This window comes from Neodiprion fabricii, chromosome 7, assembly GCF_021155785.1.
Source record: "Neodiprion fabricii isolate iyNeoFabr1 chromosome 7, iyNeoFabr1.1, whole genome shotgun sequence".
NCBI classification, from domain to species: Eukaryota; Metazoa; Arthropoda; class Insecta; order Hymenoptera; family Diprionidae; genus Neodiprion; species Neodiprion fabricii.
This window is the reverse complement of record NC_060245.1, coordinates 571721-597299: the sequence shown is the minus strand read 5'-3', so window position 1 is coordinate 597299 and position 25579 is coordinate 571721. Positions and strand designations below refer to the sequence as shown.

Here is a 25579-nt window from a genome sequence, read left to right as displayed (position 1 = left end):
CGTCAATCGACAAGACCAGCTCCGTCAATAACTTTTACAAGGATCATTCGCCGTGAAATTCTCGAATCTTTCCTCGCTTCGCGGAGATCGCTGTGCATTCGAGGAGATGCCGCAACGTATACGCTGTGTCAATTTCCTTTTTGAAATAAGGCGACGCTCCCCGCTCTTTGTCGTCTGCTATGTTTGGTATCCATTGGTGCCAACCTTCTCCGCCGCCTCGTTCGCAGTGCTGCTGTCTCAACGGAACCTAACCTGAAAACCATGTGCTTGCCAATGCAAGCGTTCAGTTTTTGATTGTCGATAGGCCGTGTTCATTTGAATTGAATTATTGCTGGCGATATTGAAAGTGGGACGGTTGACAATGGTTCGTGGGAAAAAACCGACTCGCGGAGGGAATCGACGAAAATTTGATAAACGTTTCGAGCATAAGCCTAAGGTGAAAAAATGTAAATTCAATATCAGGGAAGCCTCGTATGTCAAGGAACGTGATGCCAAGAACGAAGAGATTGAAAATAGGAGGCGAAAATTAGAGGCGGAGAGGAGCAAACAGTTGGAACTTGAGGCTGAGAGTTCGGAAGAGGAACGAGAGGATCCGTTAAAAATGTTGCTTTCAGCTATCGGTGGTGCTGAAACTAAGAGGCAACCTGTCATTGACTCCGATTGTGAGTCAGAGTCTGAATCCGAGCCTGACGACGAAGCCGAGGTGAAATCTTCCGTCGCAGAAGAAAATCTTTTCAAGACGATTAACTCGGGCGTAGATCACGTCACTTCCGAGGCTAGCGACGCTGAACATGTCGAGATAAATTTGAGGGAGGAAGAGGAAGAGGATCAAGAGACTGCGCGCGAAGATGCTGGGAAGCTCAGAGATCCGTTTTCAATTCATCTGCTCAACGATTTGGACGACGACTTGTACAAATCCGTTTCCCTAACTCCTCAGAAGGCTGCCACCAGTAGATCGAAGTGGCCCGCTCTCGGAACCGTTGTGTTTCAAATCCCAGAGGTTGAGGATGAGTTTTCTAAGCCTGTTAGAAAACGACCCAAGGTCTCGATATTGGAAGACAAGCAATTTGCCAGACACGGAGCTGTTCCGCAAGTCATAGACGACGTTGACTGGGACAAGTTATTCATCAAGTCACAAATTCAAGGCAATATCTCCAAGGCAAACTACGATAATATTAAAGACAGTCTGGCGTCTAAGCCTAGTCCCTTAACCCCGTTGCAAAAAGAATTGTTCACCATAATTAACAATTATCAAGATCTGTGCTACAACGAGCGAAATTTCGCCAATGGCGAACAAATTAGATTTCTTTATTGCTTGCACGCGGTTAATCACGTTTTAAAAACCAGAACCAAGGTCTTGCATCACAATGCGAAACTGACAAAAGCCAAGAAGTCAGGGATAGCGGATATACCGGATGAATATCGGGATCAGGGTTTGGTCAGGCCGAAGGTTCTTATAATAGTCCCTTTCAGGCACACGTGTTTAAAAATCGTTCGGCTACTGATCGCGATTTTAATCGGGGAAGACAAGGGTGGGTCCGTGGTGAACAAACTTCGATTCATGGAGGATTTCAGTGGCAACGAACTCGCTATGCCGAGGAAAAATCCCAAGCCCGAAGATTACGAGCAAACGTTCGAAGGAAACGTCGACGATACCTTTAAAATCGGCATATCCGTGACGAAGAAAACGTTGAAACTCTATTCGGACTTTTACTCGTCCGACATAATCATTTCGTCCGTCCTGGGACTCCGAATGCTCGTCGGCGCCGAGGGCGAACCCGACAGGGATTACGATTTCCTTGCTTCCGTGGAGTTGCTCGTGATGGACCAGACGGAGGTGTTCGCGATGCAGAATTGGGACCACCTGCTGCACGTCCTCGACCACGCACATCTGCAGCCAAAGGAATCCCACGGGACGGATTTCTCTCGCGTTCGCAGCTGGGTGGTGAACGGCTGGTCCAAGTTCTATCGGCAGACGCTGATATTCTCCGGCGTTCCGTTACCCGAGATACACGCGATATTCAACAAGCGGTGCTTCAACTACGCGGGAAAAGCGAGGGTCGTGAACCCGGTGACTTCCGGGACCGTTTGCCAAACGGTGATTCAAGTGCCCCAGGTGTTTCACAGGTTCGATTCCCGAGACCACGGCCACGACATAGAGGCCAGGTTCACTTTCTTCGTCTCGAAGATTCTCCCCCAGTACAAGGACAGCATAATGAATCACACCGTTATCTACGTGCCGTCCTATTTTGACTTCGTGAAAGTTCGCAACTACTTCAAGAAAGAGGAGCTCAGCTTCGTTCAGATCTGCGAGTATTCGAAGGATGCAAAGGTGGCCAGGGCGAGGGACATGTTTTACCACAGCGACGCGCATTTCCTCATTTACTCCGAGCGATTCCATTTCTTCCGTAGGATACGTCTCAAGGGTATAAGGCACCTCATATTCTTCGCACCGCCGACGTTCCCTCACTTTTACAGCGAAATTTGCAACCTAATGCAGAAAGCGAATCAGAATCCGAACGCAGGCTCGGACAGCAACATGACCGTAACGTTGGTATACTCGAAATACGACGCGTTGAAGCTCGCAGGTATCGTCGGCACCGAAAGGACGACGAAAATGATTAGTTCGGGGCAAGACGTCCACATGTTTATGACCGGCGACTGACGACGAGTGAAAAAGTATTTGTCCGGTATCGAAATTGTCCCTGCTCCATTTGTAAAATCATATTATGTATGTAGTACGTATACATTTGGTAATAAACGTTCCACAGTTGGCGATAAAATCCGATGAAAAAGCTGGGTGACTGATTTTTAGCTTACGTCGACGAGCACCAGATTTGAACCGAAGTCTCCAACGAAAGTAAATAAATGATTAATCTGATTCCAGAAATTCACTTAAAATAATAATACTCCTGTCAGACTGAAGAAAGGGGATTTGATGACTTATTGTTAGGTCTTCGAATTATTTGCGGTGCCGGTTTAGCCACATTTTTTTTACATTCCAGTGTTTATTGAAAAACGAGAGTCTTGATCTTTCCAATTGCTAAAAGGAGTCGATCGGTTCACGTAGCGGATAAAAAAAAAAACGTGGCGCGGGCTCAAAGCACGTGCGTAAGAAAATGGCAAGTGATATGTGTATAGAGCAATCAGGAGAAATTATTTAGTATGCGAAATCTTTAGAAATCCTGCGATTTTGCAATATTGTACCGAAAATTATGTATCCAGGTAATACCTGAAACAGCAGTATTATGTTTATTGATTAAAAATAAAATTCATCGAACATACCTATGGGTTTGTGAACAAAATATAAAACAAACAGTATTATACTTATAGTACATTATATAATATATATTGTGTGTGGTATATTTTTGAAGGAATAAATTAGTTAGTTATAAATTAGGGATTTCCCCACACGTGATCTTCAAGATTTAGTAAGTATACGTGGGCACTCTTCAAAAATAATGTCCGGAAGTCTTGGTTCAACGATAGGTTCAGCGCTTGGGCGCGCATAAGAAACTCCATAATTTATTGCGAACTGCAATTCCGGACGCCTGACTTCATTCCTTATTCTGCGACAAACAAAAATATATATTTATCCGCCGATAAACCGAGCGAAGATATGAAATTTAAAAAAAAAAGAAGCAATAATTCTACGATACAAGAACAATGACAAACTTATTATTTTTACCTGCATAACTCATTGATCACGTAATTCGCATCGGATGGATTATTTCCTATATAAACGTTGAGATACTTTAACATATTCAACCCCTTGCAAATCTTCAATAGGTTTTCCATCGCTACGACCAAATCGAAGAGTTCTATTCCTCTTTCGTAAAGCGATACATCAACCATTTGGAGCTTTACATTGCAGGCAAGAGCGGCGAACAATTCAAGCGATTGAAACGAATCAGGTTCTTGACCCGGCATAACCGGGTACATCGCTTCGGTTACGTCCACTTCTTCGAGTGAGAATTGCTTTATTTTAGAACACTGCCTTAGCATTATCGAAAGATTTGTTACGTAGGCTGCGATATGGCTCTGGGTTGCCAGACCGATTAACACTACTATCTCCAGGTTTGGACATTGTCTTCCGATACCGATAAAAATTCTTCCATCTATGGTGGGTACGAAGGCCAAACGTAAGGCTGTGAGATGCCGCCATTCTGGAATGTGGTTCAGAGCAGTCAAGTCCCAAAAGTCGGGGTCCGGCTCTCCGGGGCTGAAATAATGTAAATATTGTTCGATTTATAATCCGTATTAGACACGCGTAAGGTATCGGAGATTGGTTCTTACTCGCTCGAATAATAAATCGTTAAATCCCGAAGTAGCGGAGTGTTTTCCACTAGAAGTTTAAAAGAACCATCCGTGTTGCCCATCGGGTCATCCACATACCCGAAAGGTACGCCAGGAACTCGCCTGATGAGAGATCTTCTCAAGGGTAGCCTACTTCTGTTCTCTGCTTCTCTAATCTCTGCAAGCATAATGAGTTTTTGTCACGGAATTCAATTTTAATATATACATGTATCATCGCTACTTGGATGAATCGATGATCTAACTCCGAGATTTAACGTCGATTGCGGAAACCCAGTTAGCACAAACACATGTACGTGGTTCATGAATATGAAATTCCATTTTACCGTTTGCTGTTATCATTCGAATTAAAATAAGATCTGTCAAGCTTGGGAATGCCGATACCACTAAATGCGCATCGCAATACGGATCAATCTGATGGTCCAAGTACAAAAAAGTTATCGGATACTCGGGATCTTTCAGCAGCCGCTGAAACATCGATGACATTAATTAACGTTGTAACTCGATTTAATTGGTAACTTATTTTTCGCTTGTCTTTAAAGTATCTAATTGTACGTTACGTAACAAGGGAATAAAGTTGGAGATTAAGAGAGATGAAGAAAAGCAGAGAAAACTGAAAAATTGTTATGATCTCATATTTCCCGCAGATTGGGGGAGAACAGTTGAGAGTGAATAATAGGCTACTCTCATCCCGCTATTCAGGTAAAAAAAAAAAAAATAAAAAAATAAACATCACTGTTGAGCGGGGAATAAATACTACGGCTATCAACGTACCGGGACATTGCGTGAATGCGCAACATAAGGACTCCTAATTACAGGCAATCCGGGGTACGCGTACACACGTCGATTGTCAGAGTGGTTCCTATGGTGCACATCCACGTAATGTCCCGGTATACGATTCTACCTTTGCCTCTTTAATGTTCAATATGAACGGCCAGTTACTGGCGTTTGCTAATGCACCTAAGCCTGCTCTTCGTAAACAACAGAATTCCAACGGCACGTCTTCGTGGTTCATTCTTATCACTTGTTCCAACAAGGCTTCCGAAAGCACAGACCATACAAGCGGAATAACATCAGGAAAATGGTAATACGGAGCCTCGTGTGGTATTCGCGTTCTTACGAGTACAGGACAAATTTCGACATTTTTTTCTGAAATCACAAGTTGAAACTTATGTTCGCGAGTCGATCGTGATATTTCAAGAATTATGCTTCCTTTCTTTCCAACCAGATGCAATCATCTTTTTAGAGTCAGCACCAGTCAGCACGTAGCGTCTGTGAGTGACATTTGATGTATCGTAAAAAATTCACGGTCTGCTTGAAAATTTCCAGTACACAAATTGTAAAATTTGAAAGTCTTCGATTGACAAAAGCCTTATTTGCAAAAACTGTGAATCATCAGAACATTCCCGTGAATGTCAAATTATATATCAATATTTGGACATGGCAGGGATCACTAAAAGCGACAATGACAGTCCTTTTCTTCAGTCTGATTGTTATAAAAATAGAAAAATAATGTTTATGAAAACATACCAAGATAGAATCCTTTCGTTGCAACAGCACAACCAATCGTTTGAAAATCTGTCCACTGATGTAAATCCGGAATCATATGCAAAATATTACTCTTCATTGTGGTACACGCTTTCCATCCCTGAGCTTGAACAATTCTAAGCTTCTGCAGTCTATTTGGGCGCTCCTCAGCCCACGGAATATCTAGTATGTCGTCACGCTCCTGTCGTGTCAGTTCGACTATACGGAACTCCACTAGCTCACTACAGCAGCATCGCACAGCAGGAAATAAATTCGCGTTATAAACGCTCAATCTTACTCCTAAATAATTGAGCCTGCCTAACGGTCCTTCTATAACGTCAATGGTCCTGTAAACATCTTCATCCGGCTCGGGCCAATCCACAACCAGCCTTCTAAGTCGTCGCAGGGGCGCAAGAAAAGATGCCAAAATTCCAACATTCTCGAATATAAGTCCGTGTACATTAACATCGACAAGATTCAATGCCCTGCCAACCGTCCTGTTCAACATCCTCCCCGGCTTCACGCACGTTGCGTTACTTATATTCACTTTACGGATAAACTGCATCCTGTGTCTACTGGCAAAATATGCCTTGATTTCTACCAATTTCGTCACCCATCCATTTGGGGTAAAATCCAAATTCCTGTATACATTGAAATTCGAGTCGAAATTAGGATGGGGAAAAATGGACGAGATCCATCACTGCACAAAGTTTTGGTCATGCGTTGTAAAAGGTGAATGGTTTGACATGAAAAAAAAAAAAAAAATTAAAATATTTAAAAAAAATAAGAAAGACAATCAGAATCGCACAAACTCTGCCAACTCTCCCAACTTGTGAAAACGTTTCAGCACCATTCCGGTCCTCTATCACCAGATGCGGCAGTAGGTACCTACTGAATCTTGTTGTAACTACTTTTTTCTTAGAAACGAAAAAACCAGGTACTGCGAACGCAAATAATTAATTTTGTCACAGGCACACTACAGTAGACTGACCTCAATACGTCCGGATCACGGTGTATAATATGTCTAAATACTGCGCAAGTCCTCGCGACTCGTAGACGTTCTCTGGCATTAAAACAGAGAAAAATTTTCACGAGTACTTCCTGCGGAAGATTGAGTATGTTGATGGGCCCTGGCTGACTGTAATAAAGAAACGATTCACTTATCGCGATTAATCCGATATTTTACAATTTAATGCACATATGAGGCAACCGTTAAGATTATTCAAGCCTGGCACTCTTCGTACCAACGTTTACATTACAATTCTATTCCAGATTGACTATAAAATATATTTTCAACAAACAAATATCTGGGTACCGACTACACACCTCGGGTTCATTTTGACGATAACTGCACACGATTAAAAAAATATTCTTGCAGATTGTACAACCGAAAGAGTGTTCGAACGAATCCTTCTTTTTCCTCAGCTACGAGTAGAACAGGCCCGGCTATTAGATATCGTTGGTCTTTCCCCACGTAACGGTGTGTGCAAAAACTCAGAATATCCGTAGCAGCGAACTTCAATCTTCCCACTATCCTACACAGGATTCATATCACGTGATCATTTTGTCCTTAACTGGCCAGTGTTCCATTGCCTTTTATCTCGCTGTGTTTCTGATTGGGCTCTTTTTTTTTTTTTTTGTTTTCTCGCTAGGTCAACTCGATCAACACTCCGGTCATGTAAACACCGTTTCGAAAATCGTTGCCGTTGCTTTGGTACTTTCGATTGGAAATACAATAAGTCGCGTGTATATACTTACGGTATATACAATACCAACCGATCCGTTCCGGCTTCGCACGGTTAGTCAAATCAAACGATAAGTTAAACATACATTATTTTCCCGCATATCCAACCATTTGTTTAGCGGTCGCAGATAAAGCAGTCAAGCAGCGCTTTTCCATCCGACTTAATTTACAAATATTGGGTATTCAAACTAAGTACGCATATTTTTATCAAAATGAATTACAGCTTATGTTGCTCAGGGATAATTTAGCTTTTTATTGGCGAAAGGGTTGTCAATATCGGTTCGGTAGTTCCAGAGATTACCCCCTGCATACAAACAAGCAATTTTACCTCTGTATAACATTAGTAGAGATGTATTAATATTATCACACCGTAGAATAATAACATCTATAAATAAACTGTATTCATCAACGCGTAAACTTTTTCAAATCCATCAGTGCGTATATTCATAGATATCTGGGAATAAATACGAATATACCTGTGGATTATAATCGTGAAATGTTACACATAATATGAGTAATACGATAATATGGAAGGACTATCGCCGTGACAATTCCAGACTTACAACTCTATGAGATTTGAATTCTAAAAATATGTTACGCAAGACAACGAATCCGGCATGCCTCTTGTTCGGTTCGAATTGCCGCACACGTGCACACGCATGTACATGTACGCGTGTGTGTACCTACACGCGTGTATAATTGCGTCGGTCATCGCACGAAGACGAATAATATAATTGCCCGTAACTGAATTCACGAGGTCCTTGTCGCCGTATCACTCATTTCCGCTTAAGGATGCGATCCCTCGCGTTTCTCCCTGCATAAAATTGCTGATCCTTGGAGAGGGTGGTCGACGCATCGTCTCCGTCCTTCTTCAACGCTGGCCGATCGTCGCGCTCTTCCAAAATCTCATCGTAGAAATTCTCGTCCAAGTTGGACACTGACGGCATGCCCGGTGTCGCCGCCTCCGTCCCCCTTCTCTCGTCTCCAATCGCGTCTGCGAAAAACATTGAAAATTTTTACGTTATTGCAAGCGTGCCAAGAGGGTTGAACGCGCGTCGTGTGTCTAGATCTTATTAGAGGTTTTAAGGGGAAAAGGAAAAGTGTAAATGATCGATAAAGGGATCGGACTGTTGGTATTTTACCAAGTTTACATTAAACTCGTTTCATACAAATTTGTGTTGAAAAATATTTCAAATTAACCAAGGGATGGGCACATTTTAACAAAAATACCAACGATCCGATCCCCTTGTTAGTTATTTGTCCCCGCGATAGAAATTCCCCCTTGGAAGTTGGAGCGGCTTCGTCGTTAATTACCGCGGTAAGGAGTCGATCCGGGATGCCGAGTGGTGGGAACCGGCCCCGCACCGGGCGGCGGGCTGCTCGTATAATTCGGGCACCCGGCTCTGCTACTCGTAGCGTTCGACCTTTCTGCTTTGAGCGTAGCGTTTAAAGGACGGTCCTCCGGTTTCCAGATGAACATGTAGTAAAGGGACAAAATAATCGCAGCTAGGCTAACAGAAATAACGTAGGCAACGACCGTCAAGACCCGCACTAGCTTCTGCCTGTGCTTAGGCTCGTAAAGTTTGTCCTTGCTCTCCTCCCCGGCAAATTTCACCTCGTTAGCGGCGGCCGATTTGCTATCTCTCCTTGTACGCAAAGTACGACTTATACTAGCCATCATATTCTGGGCGCTCATCTTTCTTGACAGCTGCATCTCTTCCCCGCCTATTGTCTCTACGTCGACGTAACAACTTTGCTTCCTTTTCCTTATATATTATACCGCTACCTTGATGATTTTTTTTTTATCCGAATTTTTATGGATTTTCATGATTTTCCTTGAATTATAGTTCTTGTCGCTGGTTGGAAATCGAAAACCCGCCACGAGCAATGATTCCCCTCGCGTTATTGGCAAGCCATCTGCTCAGATGCGCCGCGCAGATCGTGCGCTCTGGACACTCGCTATGCGGAGAAATTTGGCCCGTTCCAGGGCTCTGTTTGTACGTGGCCTTCCAATCTAGTCGAAAGTTATCGTAGCACCCGCTTATCAGTGTTATGTTATTAATAACAATAACGACGACGATGATTGGAAAAAGGAGCGAGAAAAAATCAAGTTCACCAAATTAACCGTAGACCGATGTTCGGAAGGTTACGATTGATTATCTAACGATAAACGGAGTACGTTACCCTCGAGGTTACCCTGCGCCAAATGCAACGTTCTCACTTCGCGGTATATTACATCTCGTTGATAAGTTTGCCGTGCTCGTTGTGTACAGGCACGGTTGTTCAGCCGAGGTCTTTGCCCTTTTTTTTTCTTTCAAGTTTCCAAGAAATATTTTGACAGCCGCGAGTAGTCCGTTTACGACCTTCCGCAAAAACGATGACGAGGGAGGCGATGCGAGTTTTAAACCACCGAGGTGCCGAGTTTTCGGTAAACCAACGAGACGTAGATTTGAGTAACGGGTCTAGGCGGCGGAGGTTCGCGCAGCTTTGAACCCCTGAGGGTTATTTAGAGCCTCGTGTTTACCAAACGGCGTGTTCGTAGCCCACTCGTAGAGAACTCACCACGTTGAGGCACACCCACAACCTTCCGAATGCGCTCCAAAGCTTGGGAAGCTACAACCTCCGCGTACTGCGCAAGCCTCGATGAGGAATTCCGCAAGCCCGAAAAGAGTTGTCGCAGATGTTGCGACGATCCAACGTCAGTCACTCAAACTACTATCTATACTCGGCGCTTGATGTTCGCTAGGACGGAAGGATCCCAAAACGAACAGATTCATTTCCGGAGCTCGAAGACGCGTTCTCCCCGTCATCGTACGTGCTACGAATTAATTAAGGCCCGCCCACGCACCGTTTTTCTCGCTCGAACAGTACTCGTGGAAAGAGATCACGCCGCCTTTTCCGTATACGATTCAAACCCGAAGCTCGGGCAGATCGATGAACGGCCAAGATGCGACTATTGTAGGTGTGCGTGTACGGCCTGCCAAGATGTTTTAACGCCACGGGTCACCTCATGGTGTCCGTCGCGTGTAATTTCACTAATCCTCCGCCGTCCGTCGACACTGCTGTACCGTAACAGTCCCGCCCTGTCGTTTTACCGCGTAATCGAGGTACGAGTAGCGATAACGTCATAAACTTTGTTTCCATTCCCGCACCGTCGATGCCTTATTTATTATTTATACACCGTTATCGAACTTATGACCGACGAATAAACGTTTTGACAGTTTTCAATTTTTCACAGTGGATTCTTCGCGGCATGTACGTACACAAGTTGTATCATGTATACCGTACGCAGGGTATATCTACGCACGTCTCCTTTCGAGATTTTTACGAATTCCTCAAGCATGAAATATATAATGTATGTAATAGGTATAGAGGCGCACCTTTGTTTTAAGAGTGCCGGATGGCTTCGATCTCCGCGTAGACAAACATCCTCGGTAATATGTGTGCGTGTGTGTGTGTGTGCATGTATCTACTACGCCCTCAATCTATAAGACCCGCGTCGTATACATATGCATATACCTATATACAACATGCAGACGACGTTAGACGCCGAAGGCATCAACGCGCGGTGAAGGGCGGCATTATACGATTGATTTCTATGTATACACCATATCGCTGAAATTATTTACCCTGTGCGTAAATCGGACGAAAATTTCCATAGTTATGTACCTATATCGGTTCCCTGCTGGGGAGAGAATCTCGAGGTAAAAAAAAATTAGTAAAATGGAAAAAGCGAGAGAAAAAAAAAACTAACAAACTGTTTTGTTGGGGGAAATGTGGGGTGATGTAACGAAACGCGAAGCCCTCCTAGGGCCGACTTTCCTCTACGACTCCGCATCGCATATTATGTCGGGTACCACGGATAATCCGACCGCCACCTTCCAACCCACCCCTCCTTGACCCCTCCTTGACCCGAGTATTTCGCTTATTTGTAAGGCTTTAATTACCACCGCCCTCCGGCACTCGCTTGTGTGTTTTTATCGTATTACCCTGATACTTTGGGTGGATGCGGACATTTTATTGAGGACAATGATCGGGATCATTCTCTCGATAAACGGATTGGCATCCGCGATAACGCACTTCCTTAATTCCCGCGTAGCTTCGTTCGAAATCGTCAATGTAGCGAGCGAAATGAGAATTTGGCACGTGTGATTGAAATACAATTTTGTAAAGAATTTTACAAAATGATATACAGGATGAAATTTTAACAGTAAAATATCGGGACAATCGCCCTCTCGTACGTTTTTTGCAATTTTATTTATTCAATATACGTGTACAGTCAGTCATAACCGTACGTACCTACATGCATGCAAATTTATTGGTGCAACTGTGCAACGAAAACGCAACCCGATTGGAATTGTCGATTTGCGCGGGAGTTATGTAAATGCGACTGAGCGGGGACTTTGAAAGAAACTATACGGGAATTTTTTTTTTTTTTTTTTCTTAAATCAAGCGATGAACGCGATCCAGGGATAGTTACGTCATGTATGGGCAACTTTTACGGGGAATCCGTCTTGTCTACGACGTACGTATTATCGAGACAGTCGAAGGAGCTGTCAATGGAATATATATAACCGTACAATACAATATTCCGAGTGACGTAATACCGACGTGTATCCGCGGGGGAAATAACTCACTGAACTGATGCGTCGATAGATTTGCGAATTAATTGCAATTCACTCGAATTACCGAGAACAACTGAATCAGTGCAAAATAACGAAATTGCTGAGAATTAAGTGAGAAATAACCAAGTTTTGAGATGTTAAGTCAAGTTGATTTGAATTAGTTTGGATTCGTGCCGGAATTGTATGTTTATAGAGAAAAAAAAAATGTATTCTAATTGAAAAATTGAGTTGAATTGAAAATAATGAATTTTAATTAACAAAATAAAATGGAATATAGCGAAATTTTTTTGAAACTCACCCGAGTTAGAATGAATTAGTGATAATACTCGGGAAAAAAAATTGAAATTCATAAAGTCAATTCAAATGGCTTAAGTTGAATTAGAGAAATTTGTCCGAATAAAAAAAAAAAATCGATTTGAAATAAAGGAAATTATGTTGCATTAGATGAATTAATTCAAATTAATTCAAGTCAAGAAATTGTTGCGTCACTCATATCTCGAGTTATTTCCCCCTCGCGCGTATCGTACAAGCGGTTTGAACCACCCGTCGCGTCCACCGCCGACAACGACCGGGGTCTACGTAACATCCGCGGTCCCTCTTACAAATGACCGTCAAACCCCTTACCTCCGTTACCCTTCACCGTACCGCCGGGTCGGACTTCGAAATGAGAATAGTTTCCAACTTTCGAACGTAATCCCGCATAAATGATTCCTCTCAGATCCACCGCCGATGGTGCGGATGGTTTCGACGAAGCGTCTGGTCGGGGCGTCGAGAGGTTGGTTTCATCCGTGGCGAAGAACGTGATTCCGGGTAACCGCTCAGGTATGTTGCTTTTGTCCTCACCGCCGGATTCCCGTGCCGTCTCATTTGCAATTCGGCGAAGATTGCTGGATTTCTTCCCTTCTTCCACATCGTCCTCGGGCTCGTCGCGGGGCACGCCCGAGTCACCGGGAGTTGGCTTCGCGTAAACGGATGCTCGAGAATAGGCCGTCGTTACACGGACTTTTACGGACGTAGCTCGATTGGGTGCGTCGAATTCGGTTGGCGATGAATTCTCGCCTGGCTCCGTTTTTCTTGACGATGTTCCGCTGGTTTCCAGCAAAGACAAATCACCCGCCGGCGAAGCAGTCGTCGCGAGATAAACGGAGGATAACGATACGTCGCCTCGTAGGTCGGCGAGGGGGGTGGTGGAATATTTTAATCCTACGAAGTTGTCTCTATCGTCGAAATTGGGCCTCCTTTGCGAACCGTCGTCGGATCGCATCTGACGTCCTTTCCGCAAAGTTATTCTCTCGAAGAGATTCAACTTCTCCTCCAGATCATCGTCGATTTTTGTGGCCGCCAGCGGCTCCCCCTCCGAAGAGTTCTCTCGCGAATCTGGCAAATAATGGGTCAGATAGATGTGAGAATCGCTGACCAGTCGGCTTCGCTGTATCATTTTCGGGTTCGGTGGCTCCCAGATGAACACGTAATAGGCACTCAAAAGAATCGCGGTAAAACTCACGGAAAATACGTAGGCCATTACCGTGACCACGCGAACTATCTTCTTCGTCCCCGCACGGTTTTCATAAATACCGTTCGCGTCTTTCTGGCCACCGTTTTCCCCCGATCCGTCCTGCGGAGGTCCGTTGGCACCGGCTTCTTCCGACGACTTGCTCATGATTATCACGGTTTGCTTCTTTGCGGGCCGATCGAACGCTCCGACTTACTTGATACTGTACAAATGGTAGGTACACCGCTCTCTAGCCGATTTATACAATGTTACGACAAGCGGGTAACAACACTGGTTACTGCACTCGGAGCGAAATCATTTTCTCTCCAATTTTAACTCCGTTCTAATTCCAAACGTGAATAGCTTGCCAGATACACCTGCTTCGGCATTTTCATTTGGTTTTTTCTTTTTCTCTTTCTTTTTTTACTTTCCTTTCACCTCCAAAAGTTCACACTTGTTTCCAAACAGAGAGCTCTGCGAACCGTTTCAGCAATATGAAAATCTCATCAATTATCGGAGTAACAATTTGGTCAGCACCTTGGAGCAATTAACTAATTCGCGGTTCCGTAAAAGTTTACAACTCATCTCGCTGACGGATAAGGACCAACCGCTTACTTTACCTCGATCTAGGAGAGACTGCGTCATTCGCCGGGGAGAGGCGAAAAAATATGTAAAAAATATTGCAAACAAGCAACGCTCCGCATGCCGAGTCACGCTCGACTGCAAGCTCCGACCGTTTCTGCGAAAGCTCATTCGGCCTCCACGTGCAACAGACGCGAATAACGCGCACGCGTCCTCTTAACTCGTATACCTACCCCCAAATAACGGGCACACGGCTTCGTTGTAACACCTACCTATAATATATACACCTGGATGCGAAGGCCAAGGGCCAAAATGCGAATACGAATCTTTATAAACGCTGTAAGAAAGTACAGACAGGCATATAGGTGTTCGCGAAGATGCTTTTTATTTGTTACGAAATCTCAGCGGTGTACTTCGATACAGCGTGTCGTTCGTTGGACGAACAATTAATGTTTGTTTTTAGACTTCCGAACTTTCCGCGATCCTCTCCCTCCGTCAACCTTTGACAAAGACGCGCAAGCAGCTTTTCCATCGAACGAACCGGTGCCGTACGTGGAATCTCCCGCCGTTGTCATTGCGAAATCGGATGCGATATCCGGGAGGAGAAGAGAAAGAAACGGGTCCTTCGCAGCGTGATTATCGTGTGATCCCGATGACGGGGAAGTCTTCCCGAACATCGGGATTTCCGCAGGCGTGCGGCTCCTTTGGTGTTTTCGACAGAGCCACTGCCAGATCGTCATCACCGACGAGGCTTCTCGACGTCGCGACACTAGCTTTCCTGATTTCGGAAGGGTATCTTTTTCAAAAGGGAACTGAAAAAATTACACTGTCAGGTTGGCCAAGGCGAGGAAAACAGGGGACTCGGGGATGGCCGATGCATCATCTTACCGAGGCGAGAGAAGGCTCGTCGACGGTGACGGGTGCCCTGGTCCTTGACTTTCCAGCCGTTGTCGATTTCTCACAGGTCGTTACAGTTTCGTCAGTAACTGTCACTAACTGTAGTTCGCCCGCGCGTTCTTGTCCACATTTCCGAACGTTTCTTTTAGTTTTCACCTTTTGAATTTCATTCGCCTGTAAATGCTTCGATCGGATGAGTTTCCTCTGTGGAAAATCGTCGTCCTGCTCGCTGCTGCTCGACCTCGAGGATCTTCGAGCTTTTCGCGGTTTCTTGCCCACGGATTTGTTCTTCGCGCTATCACGTTTCAGCGCCTCTTGATTCTCTTCCAACGACGTCGATTCGTATTCAGTTTGCTTTTTGGATGATCCAGCGCCAGATTTAATTCGAAGCTTGTCACAGGTCTGCAGCTGCGTTGTTATACCCTTACATTTACTGGAGCATGTCCCCAACTTGTTTAAACCGTCCGCTTCGATATTATTTTGTAAAATTTTAACCTTCGATTCCGTTTCGACTTTGTCAGTAGTTTCGTCATTTTTCTGCCCACCTCCGGGCGAGACACTTGTTTCGTCGTTAAAATCATTGGCAATTACTGACTCACCTCCTTCGCTCTCGAGGCTGTTTTTATCCTCACTCTCCGGCGGAACATTTGTTAGCGATGCGACAGGCTTGACGTGAGCGCAAAGTATACGATCATGTTTCGAGAGGTCGTCATCCGTCATGACATCTACGCAGATCCTTCGGAGCCCTGGAACCGGAGGCGTAGTAACGTGCAGATCATTCTTAACGCCGCCTTCATTCCCCGATACCTTCGTAGAATTCGTGCTGCTCTTTCCGTCTGTCAGTTTCTTTCCCTGCAGCACCTTACGAACTTTCTTTTTCTTCGTGCCGCTGCTTTTTACCGAAGGTCTCCTTTTACTCGAACCGATATTACTTCGTTTTTTAACTACGACCGTTTTCTTCGCCTTCGAAGTTTCGGTACGTTTTGCCCCCATTTGTCCCGATACACCTTTATCCGACGATTTCTTCGATGGTGTTTTAGCACCCTCCGCAGGTTCCACAGTGAGAGTGTTGGCATCTCTTTTCGAACAAACGACAATTTGTAGAGCCACGTCCGCGAACAGTCGGTCTTGTATAGCCTCGCAAATTCCGCAGCCGATATTCTTCCGGGTGATCGGGCTTTTATCCTCGGGGATTTTACCTCGATCCCGTACTTCGTTAGCCGAGCGGTATTTCAATTCCGAAAGTCGGTTGTAACCGTCGTTCGGTGCCCCCGCCGCCGGGTCGCCGATGGAGGAATTGGGATAGGCGTTGACGTGAATTTCCCTAGCATACAAAGTTCCGTTTCCGCAACTACGACGGTTCATTCCTTGATTCGTGCACAGCTCGCCTCGCAACGAGCCGGGACACGCGCCGGCGTCAAGGAACCATTTTTTCTCCCGAAAACCTTGGAAATCTACGTCTTCACCGGTCGCTGAGGTACGAGTCGATTTTCTAAGCTGATTGCACTTGGAAACGCAGGTGCTGCGCTTCCACGGCTCCCAGGTCTGAACGGAAGTCTCTCGGGCATTGGTCCGTTTACAAGTTATGAAATACCATTCGTTCGACAATTTGCAGCCCCGGGACGGTTGCCGCTGACAGCCGTCCTCCTTGCTCTTTCGGTAATCTCGCTGCGACGTATCCGAGCCTCGGATACGGTCGTTCGTTTCCTGGGCTGCATCAATTACACCTCGTTGCACCGATGACGACGAGTGTTCGGAGAAATGTTGCATCGTCGCAGAGGAAAGCGGAATTTAACCTCATCGACTTATACGATTTAACGCGAAAATGCGGTCAGGATTCGTAGCGTAATAAAAGTCCTTTCGGAGTAACGTGCTTGGGTAGGATTTATCTGACAACAGTTGATTTGATGTTTCATTTTTAGTTTTATTTTCTATATTTTAACTTGAAACACTGCCGAGTTTTGAGGTTTTCCTTATATTCTGGCGATCACCCCGGTGACATCTTGTCGCCGTTTTCTCTTGTCGCTCCGTTTTTTTGTTTTTTTTTCCTTCCAAATAGCGAAAATCCAGCATATACATCGGAGACGCGACAAAAGTTATTCCTCGGTAATCCATCGCGATTCGTGATGGTGCATAAGTTTGGCATTCTTGAGTGCATTATGTTTTAACCATTAATTACCCCTACTGTTCTGTTATACTACGATTACTCACAAAAAACATTAACAACTACGAACAACCAAAGGTACAATCATTTTGAAATAGCGAAAACCCAAGTGCCGTCTGCGCGCATCAGCCTTTACAATCAGATGTTATTGAAATTTTGAACTTTGGCGGGCTTCGCCTGACGTGAATGCTCGTCGTCTGCTCTCGATGCCATTGTGATTGGAGCGACACTTGAATCGCTTATTCCGTGGTTCCAAAGTCCGTGGCTTGTCACACGAGTGGTTGTAAACTCATCGGGGAAACGGCTGACCGCGGCTGATCTGATCTCATCTCTCAAGTTCCGATCGACGATCCGTCATCGAACGTTGATTGATACCTGTACCCCCGTCGTCCCTGTTCGATCATCGATCTTTCAGTCGTAAGACTATCGTTCGCGCGATGTAATATCGCGGCTGCAATAACGTTCCCGCAGTTGCGACAAACGTTGGGGGATCATAGGCGCGTGTTATTGCAAGCGCAGCTCCGAGGAATGCATCGGCACACGTTTGGTGGCAGTCCATTCCGATCGCTAGAGCGCGAGGCAGATAAAGACGGGCGATCTTTCGCTTGAAATCCTTCACATACCAGGCTCGTCGGGGAATGGTCAGCCTCGTGCGTGATCGGCCGAACACTTCTGGAAGCGTAAGTGAGGCAATGACCAATCAAGGCTGATGGTTCGGCTAGTGCCGTACTCTCCGAGTTCGCGGAAAAGCTGACCCAGCCCTAACCTCAATATCGCCTTTATGATATTTTCGTTCGTTGAAGGGCGCCGTATTTTTTGCCGCTTCTATGAACATGGACGACGACGAATATCTGCAACCTGTTATCACCTCGCAGGAGGAAGACAACTTTCACAAATTGGACACGATCCCGTACACTTTAGTCGCCCTCGTATTTGGCGTGAGTAAAATATCATAACCTCGTTCTTGGTGTTCTTTTGTAACTCCTCGGGTGACGTAGAAAAACCTAACCGAAGTTCGAAAGTTGAGTAATTTGCGACATATACGCATTACGTACGAATTTAATTATTCTTAGGTTGCCTTGGAAATAACTGGGATAGCCTTTATCTCGTTCTGGCCTGAGGAATCAAACAAATGCGACACATATTTCGTACTATTGTATCTCCACTGCGCCTACTGGCTCCTGGTAATGCTGCTCGATCATATTCTCAAATCGAAACATCATCATTTGAGGATAAGCGGCTACTTGGACTTCTATCAGTCGACTTACCCGCACATAAGGGCTCCGTTTTTCGTCGCCTCACTTTGGAACGTCGCTTACCTTTTGCTCGCAACAATCCTACATCATACGCACAAAATGGACTATGAGAAATACTGCAGAGCTTCGGAGTGGCTTACGCCGATGAACTACATATTGCTTCTCACCACTTTGGAGCTTTCGATAATCGTTCCTGTCTACGTCAATTATATCAGTAAGCCCGGCGGATTGTTAGTTTGCGTCGAAGATGATGCCGAAAAAATAAGATGCCTACCATTTCTTGTATCAAATTGATATAACTAACGGAGGGCCGCGTTCACATTCTAGGACGAGTTAGGCGCTTCAATCGATTGAGACCACCACCAGATGTCACCCGTGAGGAATGGCTGTCGTCGTTCACCCAAGACTCGTACGCCGGTGGCGGGGAGGTTGGCTGTCAGCAGAAGGGATCGAACTTGGCTGAATTACTCGAGAAGCAAGCCGATCTGATTAGGTACTTGCGCGATCACAATGTTAAACTCAGCCACAGGATGATGATGCTCGCGGACCAACGGAGACCCAGAGAACCGTAATTGGCAATTTGTTCCTTCCTTCATGCGCGGTCGTATGATACGATGTTTGATGAATTTATATAATTTCGTTGCTTATATACTAATAACGAAACAACGTTTTTCCACAAAAATCGCCACTTCTTCTGTAGCGACGATCGTTCACTGCCGACAAACGAGCTGTCGGCAGCAAGTGGACGTTGTTGCCGACTGTTGTGTAAATGAACTTACTCAGCTTTGTCGCGAATTCGTTGAAAAATTTTGTGGTGGCAGTGTTAAATTTCCATCAGAGCGTTTCAAAATTTTCTTCGACATATCGTTGGTTCTAAGGAGATCGTGTCAGTACCAATCCTCGACTTTTCCTCTCCCAGTTATCGTTGCCGCTCCTATGAGAACTGCAAGTGTCGAACGTTCTGCTGCTATCTTCTTCTGAAGATTTTTTGTCGCCGTGAAGGTTTCCTGACATGTAATTGTTAACCAATTAACTGAATTAATTGATGATAGTAACTTTTTCCCCTTGCTTTGCCTCGAGTTTCATAGGTCTTCTGAGTAGTTCCTGAAGTGGAAAATTTTGTAACAGCGAGTAGTCGACAATTTTTCATGTGTGATCAGATAATAATAATAATAATAATGTAATTCAAAATCGATACGGTATGTTGTTTCAAAGGCGCTTACGGCCATAACGCCCAAGAATATAAAATACTGAGAATAAGAGATTACTGTGATATCGCCGTGAATGTAAATTTTACCAATTTAATAAAGTACGTATCTATATTTTGAATCGATCGAACCAGTTACATTCAAAAACACACGATCACTGTGGTTCTCTCTTCACGTTCCTTGATGTTAGTACATCTCTGCTAAGCGTTACAGCAAAGTCACTGACATAAGCTGACGTAGGATTAATTTATTCACATTTATTTCCAAAATCAATTCCTTGTAGGTATTACCTCAAATATACTATTTTACATATACTTTTCAATTAATGCAGTGTTTTTTTTTTTTTTTTTTTTTTTTTTTTTTTTTTTTCTCCACAAAAATTTCATTACAAAATTAATAAGGTGTATATCGCTAAAAATTATCACTAGTTTACAATATTTGGAACAACCATCACTATTATTATTGTTATTATTGTTGTTGTTGTTGTTGTTATTATTATTATTATTATTCTTTTATTACCTTGCATCGCAGTCTTTCTGAAATTCTTTGAAAAAGTTATTGCCAAAAGTACGTTATTCTCTACTACCTTTCACCTGAAGCCCGCCCTCTGTTTCCAAACTATATAAAATTATACAGGGATACGCAGTGTATCCCTGAAGGTCGTGTATATATACATACGTATAATATAGTATACGGTTTTTGCAGTTTCAACGTTAAAGCCTCACGAAGTTTCCCTATACATATAATTACTATGAATGTTTCTTCTCATCATGCTCGCAATATCTATATACCGCTATAGTAAAGGTTATAAATTTTTTTTTATCTACCTTTTCTTCTTTTTCTCCTAATTTCGTCATTTAATATACTATACGAATATTACGGTGACACATTTGGTGTGCGAGTACATTTACGCGCTCGTTACTACTTTCCTCGTACTCGTAGCCGTCCTAACTTCCTTGTTTCTATACCATACATGCTACATAACTTAATGCGGCTCGCCAACTAAGCGTTCTGACGTAAAATCAATGCCTCATACATGTCAATATTTCAGTATGCGTCTTCGCTTCGCTGTCTGTCGGCTTTCGGCTTTCTCGACTACACACATACGTTATTTATTGTACCTTGTCCCCGTGTTGCGACAAGGGAGTAGAAAAGGAATCTAGCAATGTTAGCTCTGCAGGAAATTTTTCCCGTTAACCCCTTATTGCACATTTACTCAAATAGTTTAACAGTACGCGCTTACCATAGACAACAAAAAGAATACATTCCGTTGCACGAAGAAATGTACACATAGTATTCAAAGTTGTTTTTGAAAAAAAAAAAGACTGGACACTTCAAGCAGCCAAACAGCCAAATACGGCTTCGTATGCGGTAAGGGGTTAAGAAAAAAAGGGACGGAAAGAAATTGAGAGAAAAAAGCAGTAAAGAAAAGTACCCCGACATGTCTACGTTATTGACGAAACCGGGAACGCTGATCTAGCTCTAAATTCTGCATTACTTTTCAGCAGGGTATACATCCGTTATATAGGTATATACATACACGTAGTAACAGGTATTATTATACGCTTGCTTCGAGTGCACTGGGATTGGTATTTGCATTCGAATCAAGCAACACTACGGCTCACAAACGGCGTGTGTGTGTGCGTACATACATACATACATACATACATACATACATACATGCATACATATCTCGGTGGGTAAAATCGCGTAAGACATGTTTTTCTCCATACATTCGACAGACGATGATCCTTGGAGATCACGCCTGCGTCGCCGCGCCGAGGACGTTTCCGTTCGAGGAGGAGCTGTTCAGCTGTTCCTCGGCTTCCATCATCTTGAGCTTCCTGACAACCTGGGCGTGCTCCTCGAGGAGCCTCGCGAATTCACCCCGCCGCGTCTCCGCCTCAACCTGGATCTGCTTTATTCTCTCTCGCGGTCCACCCGGGCTGTCCAACGGGGTGTGCGACGACGAGGTTTGCGAGCTGCTCCCCGCTGACGAGCCCTCGACCTCCTGGCTCTCGCCGACGATCGAGTTACACCGCAGGGAATCCGTCGAGTCGACGTCGTCCACGATCAAACTGCGCTTGGGAAGAGAAATCGCAGCTATAGGTTTCGGGCAGATTGTTATCGCACGAATTCGTTGACGCGCCTGTCATCGCCTTGTTGCAGGTGGAAATATCCATAGGTGTACTTTTCCTCGCCTGCTACAGTCTAGCCGATGTCGTTCGTGACAGAGGCACCCAGGATGTACGTACAGACCTAGCAGTTATAACCGCGCCAATTGCTGCAGAAACGTGGAAAGTTTCGAGGCTCATTCGCGATACTTAATAATAAGTATGTACTAGGTATTATGTCTCTGGACCGCTAACCGCTCGTCGAGCCTTGAGTCCCTTTCAGAACTCTGCGGCGGCTAATCGCATAGTCAAACTGAACTTAATTTCGCGCTATTGTTATCGTTCCCGTACATAACGACGCTCGAGAATCTCTAATAAATGCCTAGCGTACGCGATTATTCTCAAAACTCTGTCCACCGACTCGCCCGGAGATATTAACGATAAGGTGCAATGCCGACTCGTTAATATTGACCGATAATTAATTATTCAACGAAGACGACCTATACCTGGGTACCTAAGCGTGAACATCGGCAGATTCTTCTTTTCACGCACGTCCCTGTATACACATATATACATACGTATACGGTAACAATGAATAATAGCTGATCGTGAGGAGAAGGGCGTTGTAAGTATGCACGGGGGCTGAAGATCTACTTGGACGTACGTATGTACGAAGGTATTATACACATGTGTATAATTTACCTACACCGCAATTCGCACGTGGGTGTAGAAATACGTCAATATCCCCCTGAATCTTTTCCAACTGAAATATTGACGGTCGAAAATAGAACGCGAAGCTTGAAATGACTTCGAACCGTACAGTTGTTAAACTTCCGCCGCTTGTTCGAAATATTTTCTTTCCTTGTATCAGGTACAGAATCGAACAGCCCAACGTGTAGGTACGGGGATGTTCGTTTCGATTCAACTGATCGCACGAAGGAGCTTATCCTCTTGTTTTCGGTAATACGTGTGCGGAATTTGCCCGCGTGGCCGTCGCGACAACAGGGCTGCATATGAAAGTCACGGAAGTTTCCTCAATTTATACCGTCGAATCGAATCGTCTATCCGTCTCGGCGGTGTTGCACACTGCTTGACGGACGGCCGGAGGAGCGGAGCTCTAGCGTTTTAATAGTCGACAATTGTTACCTACGTCAATGTGACGTCATTCCTGCCAATTCGCGAACGCGACTGGACCCACACGAGCCCAACCCGCGACCATCTCTATCTGTCACGTACTCTATAGTTACACATGTACACCTTCGACTCGTCGATACGGATAGATTATGACTCCTGATCGTGCGTGCAACCGAGGAAAACTCCTAGGTATTCGCGTTACTTTGCCGGGGTACAAAAGCTAGACGACCTGCGAAAATTTCGGAACCAGCCAACACTTGGTTGGACATCACGTATTCCGATTTACCGCTCGATGACAATTACCGCGTAGCGTCAATGGATTATTCGTGTTACACGAGATGCCAGCTGATCCGATTAGTCGGAGCTGGTGCTGGGAATTAATGTAATCGAAATTTGATGATTTCAGCACGGGCGTATTAACAGTTTCGGGGGTTCGTACCTGAAGGCCCCGTGGATCTCTCTGCCTGAAACCATGGTTACGGCGATGTCTGGTAGCGATCCTACAAAATAGAGAAAAAAAATCCGTTATCAAGTATTAAAATTATTACAGCGCGCAGCGCAAATGTACCGCATTGTTGTACGCCTAGGTATATGTACATGTTACGTACGATCATCGGTAGGAATACCTTATTGCGGGTAACTCACAGTTTATACTCATTTCATACGTTCTAGTCGGTCGGCCCTTATACATATTCAACTAAAAGTAAGAAACGGACCTACAATTTGCTTTGTTTTAAAATTGAACTTCGTACAGCAAACTCCGAAGTGTCGTGTGAGCTTGAACGCTGCGAAAAGTTACTTTCGCTATCTCTGTACATTCGTTTCTCAGCATGTCAATACCGTTATTGTACATTGTTTAATTTATATTTTGCAGGTGGGTCATTTTAACCCAGCTGCAGATCCCGCGCGTTTCCGTGGACAGGTGAGTACTATATATTTTTTATCGTGAGAAAATCAGTGGCTCTACAATCAGTCGCAAATTCATGCTTGTTTTTCTCAACGTCCTCGTGCCGGAAACAGTATTTTGCCACTTCCTCGTGGCTTTGCGTGAAACTAAATGACAAAGTTTTACTTTAGCCTCGAATAATAATGGCTCAAGATCTAACACAAGTGCACGACAATGAGCATAATTTTTTACAAGAAGCGCCTATACATATAGTATATTAATGGTATAATTTGAAATAAAGTTTGGTTGTATTGTACCTCGAGCGATAAGTAGAGACGGCATCGTCTGCGGTTGATTGCTAGTCTGCATCGTCAAGTTTAGAGAAAAGGACAAGCGCGGTCTTGCGAAGATTTTATACAGATTCTGTTTGCTCGTTTTATTTTGTTTTGTTTTTGCGAAACGACGAAAAATGAAGTCAACCTGTTACAAAGAACAGAAAAAGAACAAGGAATGTATACTATATAAGCGGTACTTACTTGATCTTCTATTAAATGCAACCAGCCATTTTTTTCTTTTGGCTTGTTTTGCATTTCTCTCAACATGCTCTCTTTTTGCAGTATCACACGAATGAGATGATAAAACGAATGTTAGAATTGCGTAAAATTGCATGCCAAGCTTAGTATTTACATGAATAGAAAATAATGCCGACGGGACAATTATTCACTGTTCTAATTGTCGCGGCAGGTTGTAAAATTTATACTCAAATATGCAGAATCAAGGGATGGTATAAAACACGAAGCGAAACAGGAAAGCACCGAGCTCACTCACCTTTGACCATCTGAGGACGAGACAAACGCGCGTCTTGGAAGTTTAAGAAAATTATCCTGAAGGACGCGAGAGCGCGGCGCGATAATTTTTAAAGTACCTACAGAAATCTGTCTTGAACGCGAATCGCTAACCCTGCGAATATGCTTGTGCGTTTCGGTAAAAGAATCGGAGGCAACGTGCGCCGACAGACTGGCGGTAGGGTTGGCGTAGGTCGTCGTCGCAGACGTACGTTCAAGTAACGTTGGTTGTGAAAATTTATGTCTCTTTTATGTCGAACCGAGGAGGACGGATGTGGGTGGGGGGATGATGGGAGGGTTAGGAGGAGCGAGGGGGGTGATATCGGGAATCGCCGACCGAAAGCACGACAGCCTCTGACTTTGGACCCTGTCTTGGAAGTTGACTCGTAGGAATCGACGACTCCCGGGTAAAGAAACTCGTCGCGTCGTCGCGGGTGCCGGCCCGACTGGCAATTCGACTCTGCGCCAAACTCTCGGCTCTCCTACGCAACGATGCACAAGGAACGGCGTCTCCCACGTACTGACTTCGACCAGCGAGGCGAGCCGACGCCACCTCGGCATTCCGGAGCGCCGAGAGCGCCGCGACGCCCTGACCATCGTTGCCTACGAGGCGTCGCTCTACGTCCTTCGTGCACCACGCGGGTCGCCATTGATCGGCCGTGTCCTTTGATCCACGGATCGCGACATTCCGTGCAGGGGATTCCCTGTCTATGCATACTTTTCCTACAATATCTCCACTCTGTCCTAGAACCGTTCTTGTACCTGCGACATTGAGTACGGCAAACGATTCG

The 25579-nt window shown here is 44.6% G+C and overlaps 5 protein-coding genes across 7 annotated transcripts; 2 read left to right on the top strand and 3 right to left on the bottom strand.

Annotated features, from left to right (window-relative positions):
- Window positions 1–70: 70 nt before the first annotated feature.
- LOC124186933 (U3 small nucleolar RNA-associated protein 25 homolog) lies at window positions 71–3111 on the top strand. Its single transcript, XM_046579079.1, has one exon. It carries the CDS (start codon window positions 362–364, stop codon window positions 2663–2665), a length of 2304 nt encoding a protein of 767 aa, XP_046435035.1. The 5' UTR covers window positions 71–361; the 3' UTR covers window positions 2666–3111.
- A 191-nt stretch (window positions 3112–3302) lies between these two features.
- Window positions 3303–7408, bottom strand: LOC124186935. Its single transcript, XM_046579080.1, has 8 exons — window positions 7168–7408; window positions 6833–6979; window positions 5845–6482; window positions 5219–5463; window positions 4641–4782; window positions 4297–4474; window positions 3689–4222; window positions 3303–3569 (listed from the first exon to the last, which is right to left on the bottom strand). The coding sequence occupies exons 1-8, from the start codon at window positions 7176–7178 to the stop codon at window positions 3422–3424; spliced, it is 2043 nt and encodes a 680-aa protein (XP_046435036.1). The 5' UTR covers window positions 7179–7408; the 3' UTR covers window positions 3303–3421.
- A 406-nt stretch (window positions 7409–7814) lies between these two features.
- Window positions 7815–14452, bottom strand: LOC124186940. Of its 2 annotated transcripts, none has more exons than XM_046579099.1 (2): window positions 12835–14452; window positions 7815–8579 (listed from the first exon to the last, which is right to left on the bottom strand). In XM_046579099.1, the coding sequence occupies exons 1-2, from the start codon at window positions 13868–13870 to the stop codon at window positions 8362–8364; spliced, it is 1254 nt and encodes a 417-aa protein (XP_046435055.1). In that variant the 5' UTR covers window positions 13871–14452; the 3' UTR covers window positions 7815–8361. The 2 variants fall into 2 exon arrangements, with proteins under 2 accessions (XP_046435055.1, XP_046435056.1); XM_046579100.1 differs by lacking the exon at window positions 12835–14452 and adding an exon at window positions 8900–10965.
- Window positions 14453–17696: 3244 nt separating this feature from the next.
- LOC124186948 (transmembrane protein 192) lies at window positions 17697–19930 on the top strand. The gene is made up of 4 exons (XM_046579110.1): window positions 17697–18025; window positions 18149–18283; window positions 18419–18815; window positions 18929–19930. Exons 1-4 carry the CDS (start codon window positions 17984–17986, stop codon window positions 19171–19173), a joined length of 819 nt encoding a protein of 272 aa, XP_046435066.1. The 5' UTR covers window positions 17697–17983; the 3' UTR covers window positions 19174–19930.
- Window positions 19931–21018: 1088 nt separating this feature from the next.
- LOC124186951 lies at window positions 21019–25308 on the bottom strand. 2 transcript variants are annotated; one of them, XM_046579114.1, is made up of 4 exons: window positions 24772–25308; window positions 24261–24423; window positions 23497–23557; window positions 21019–21887 (listed from the first exon to the last, which is right to left on the bottom strand). In XM_046579114.1, exons 2-4 carry the CDS (start codon window positions 24310–24312, stop codon window positions 21569–21571), a joined length of 432 nt encoding a protein of 143 aa, XP_046435070.1. In that variant the 5' UTR covers window positions 24313–24423; window positions 24772–25308; the 3' UTR covers window positions 21019–21568. The 2 variants fall into 2 exon arrangements, with proteins under 2 accessions (XP_046435070.1, XP_046435071.1); XM_046579115.1 differs by lacking the exon at window positions 24261–24423.
- Between the last annotated feature and the right edge of the window lie 271 nt (window positions 25309–25579).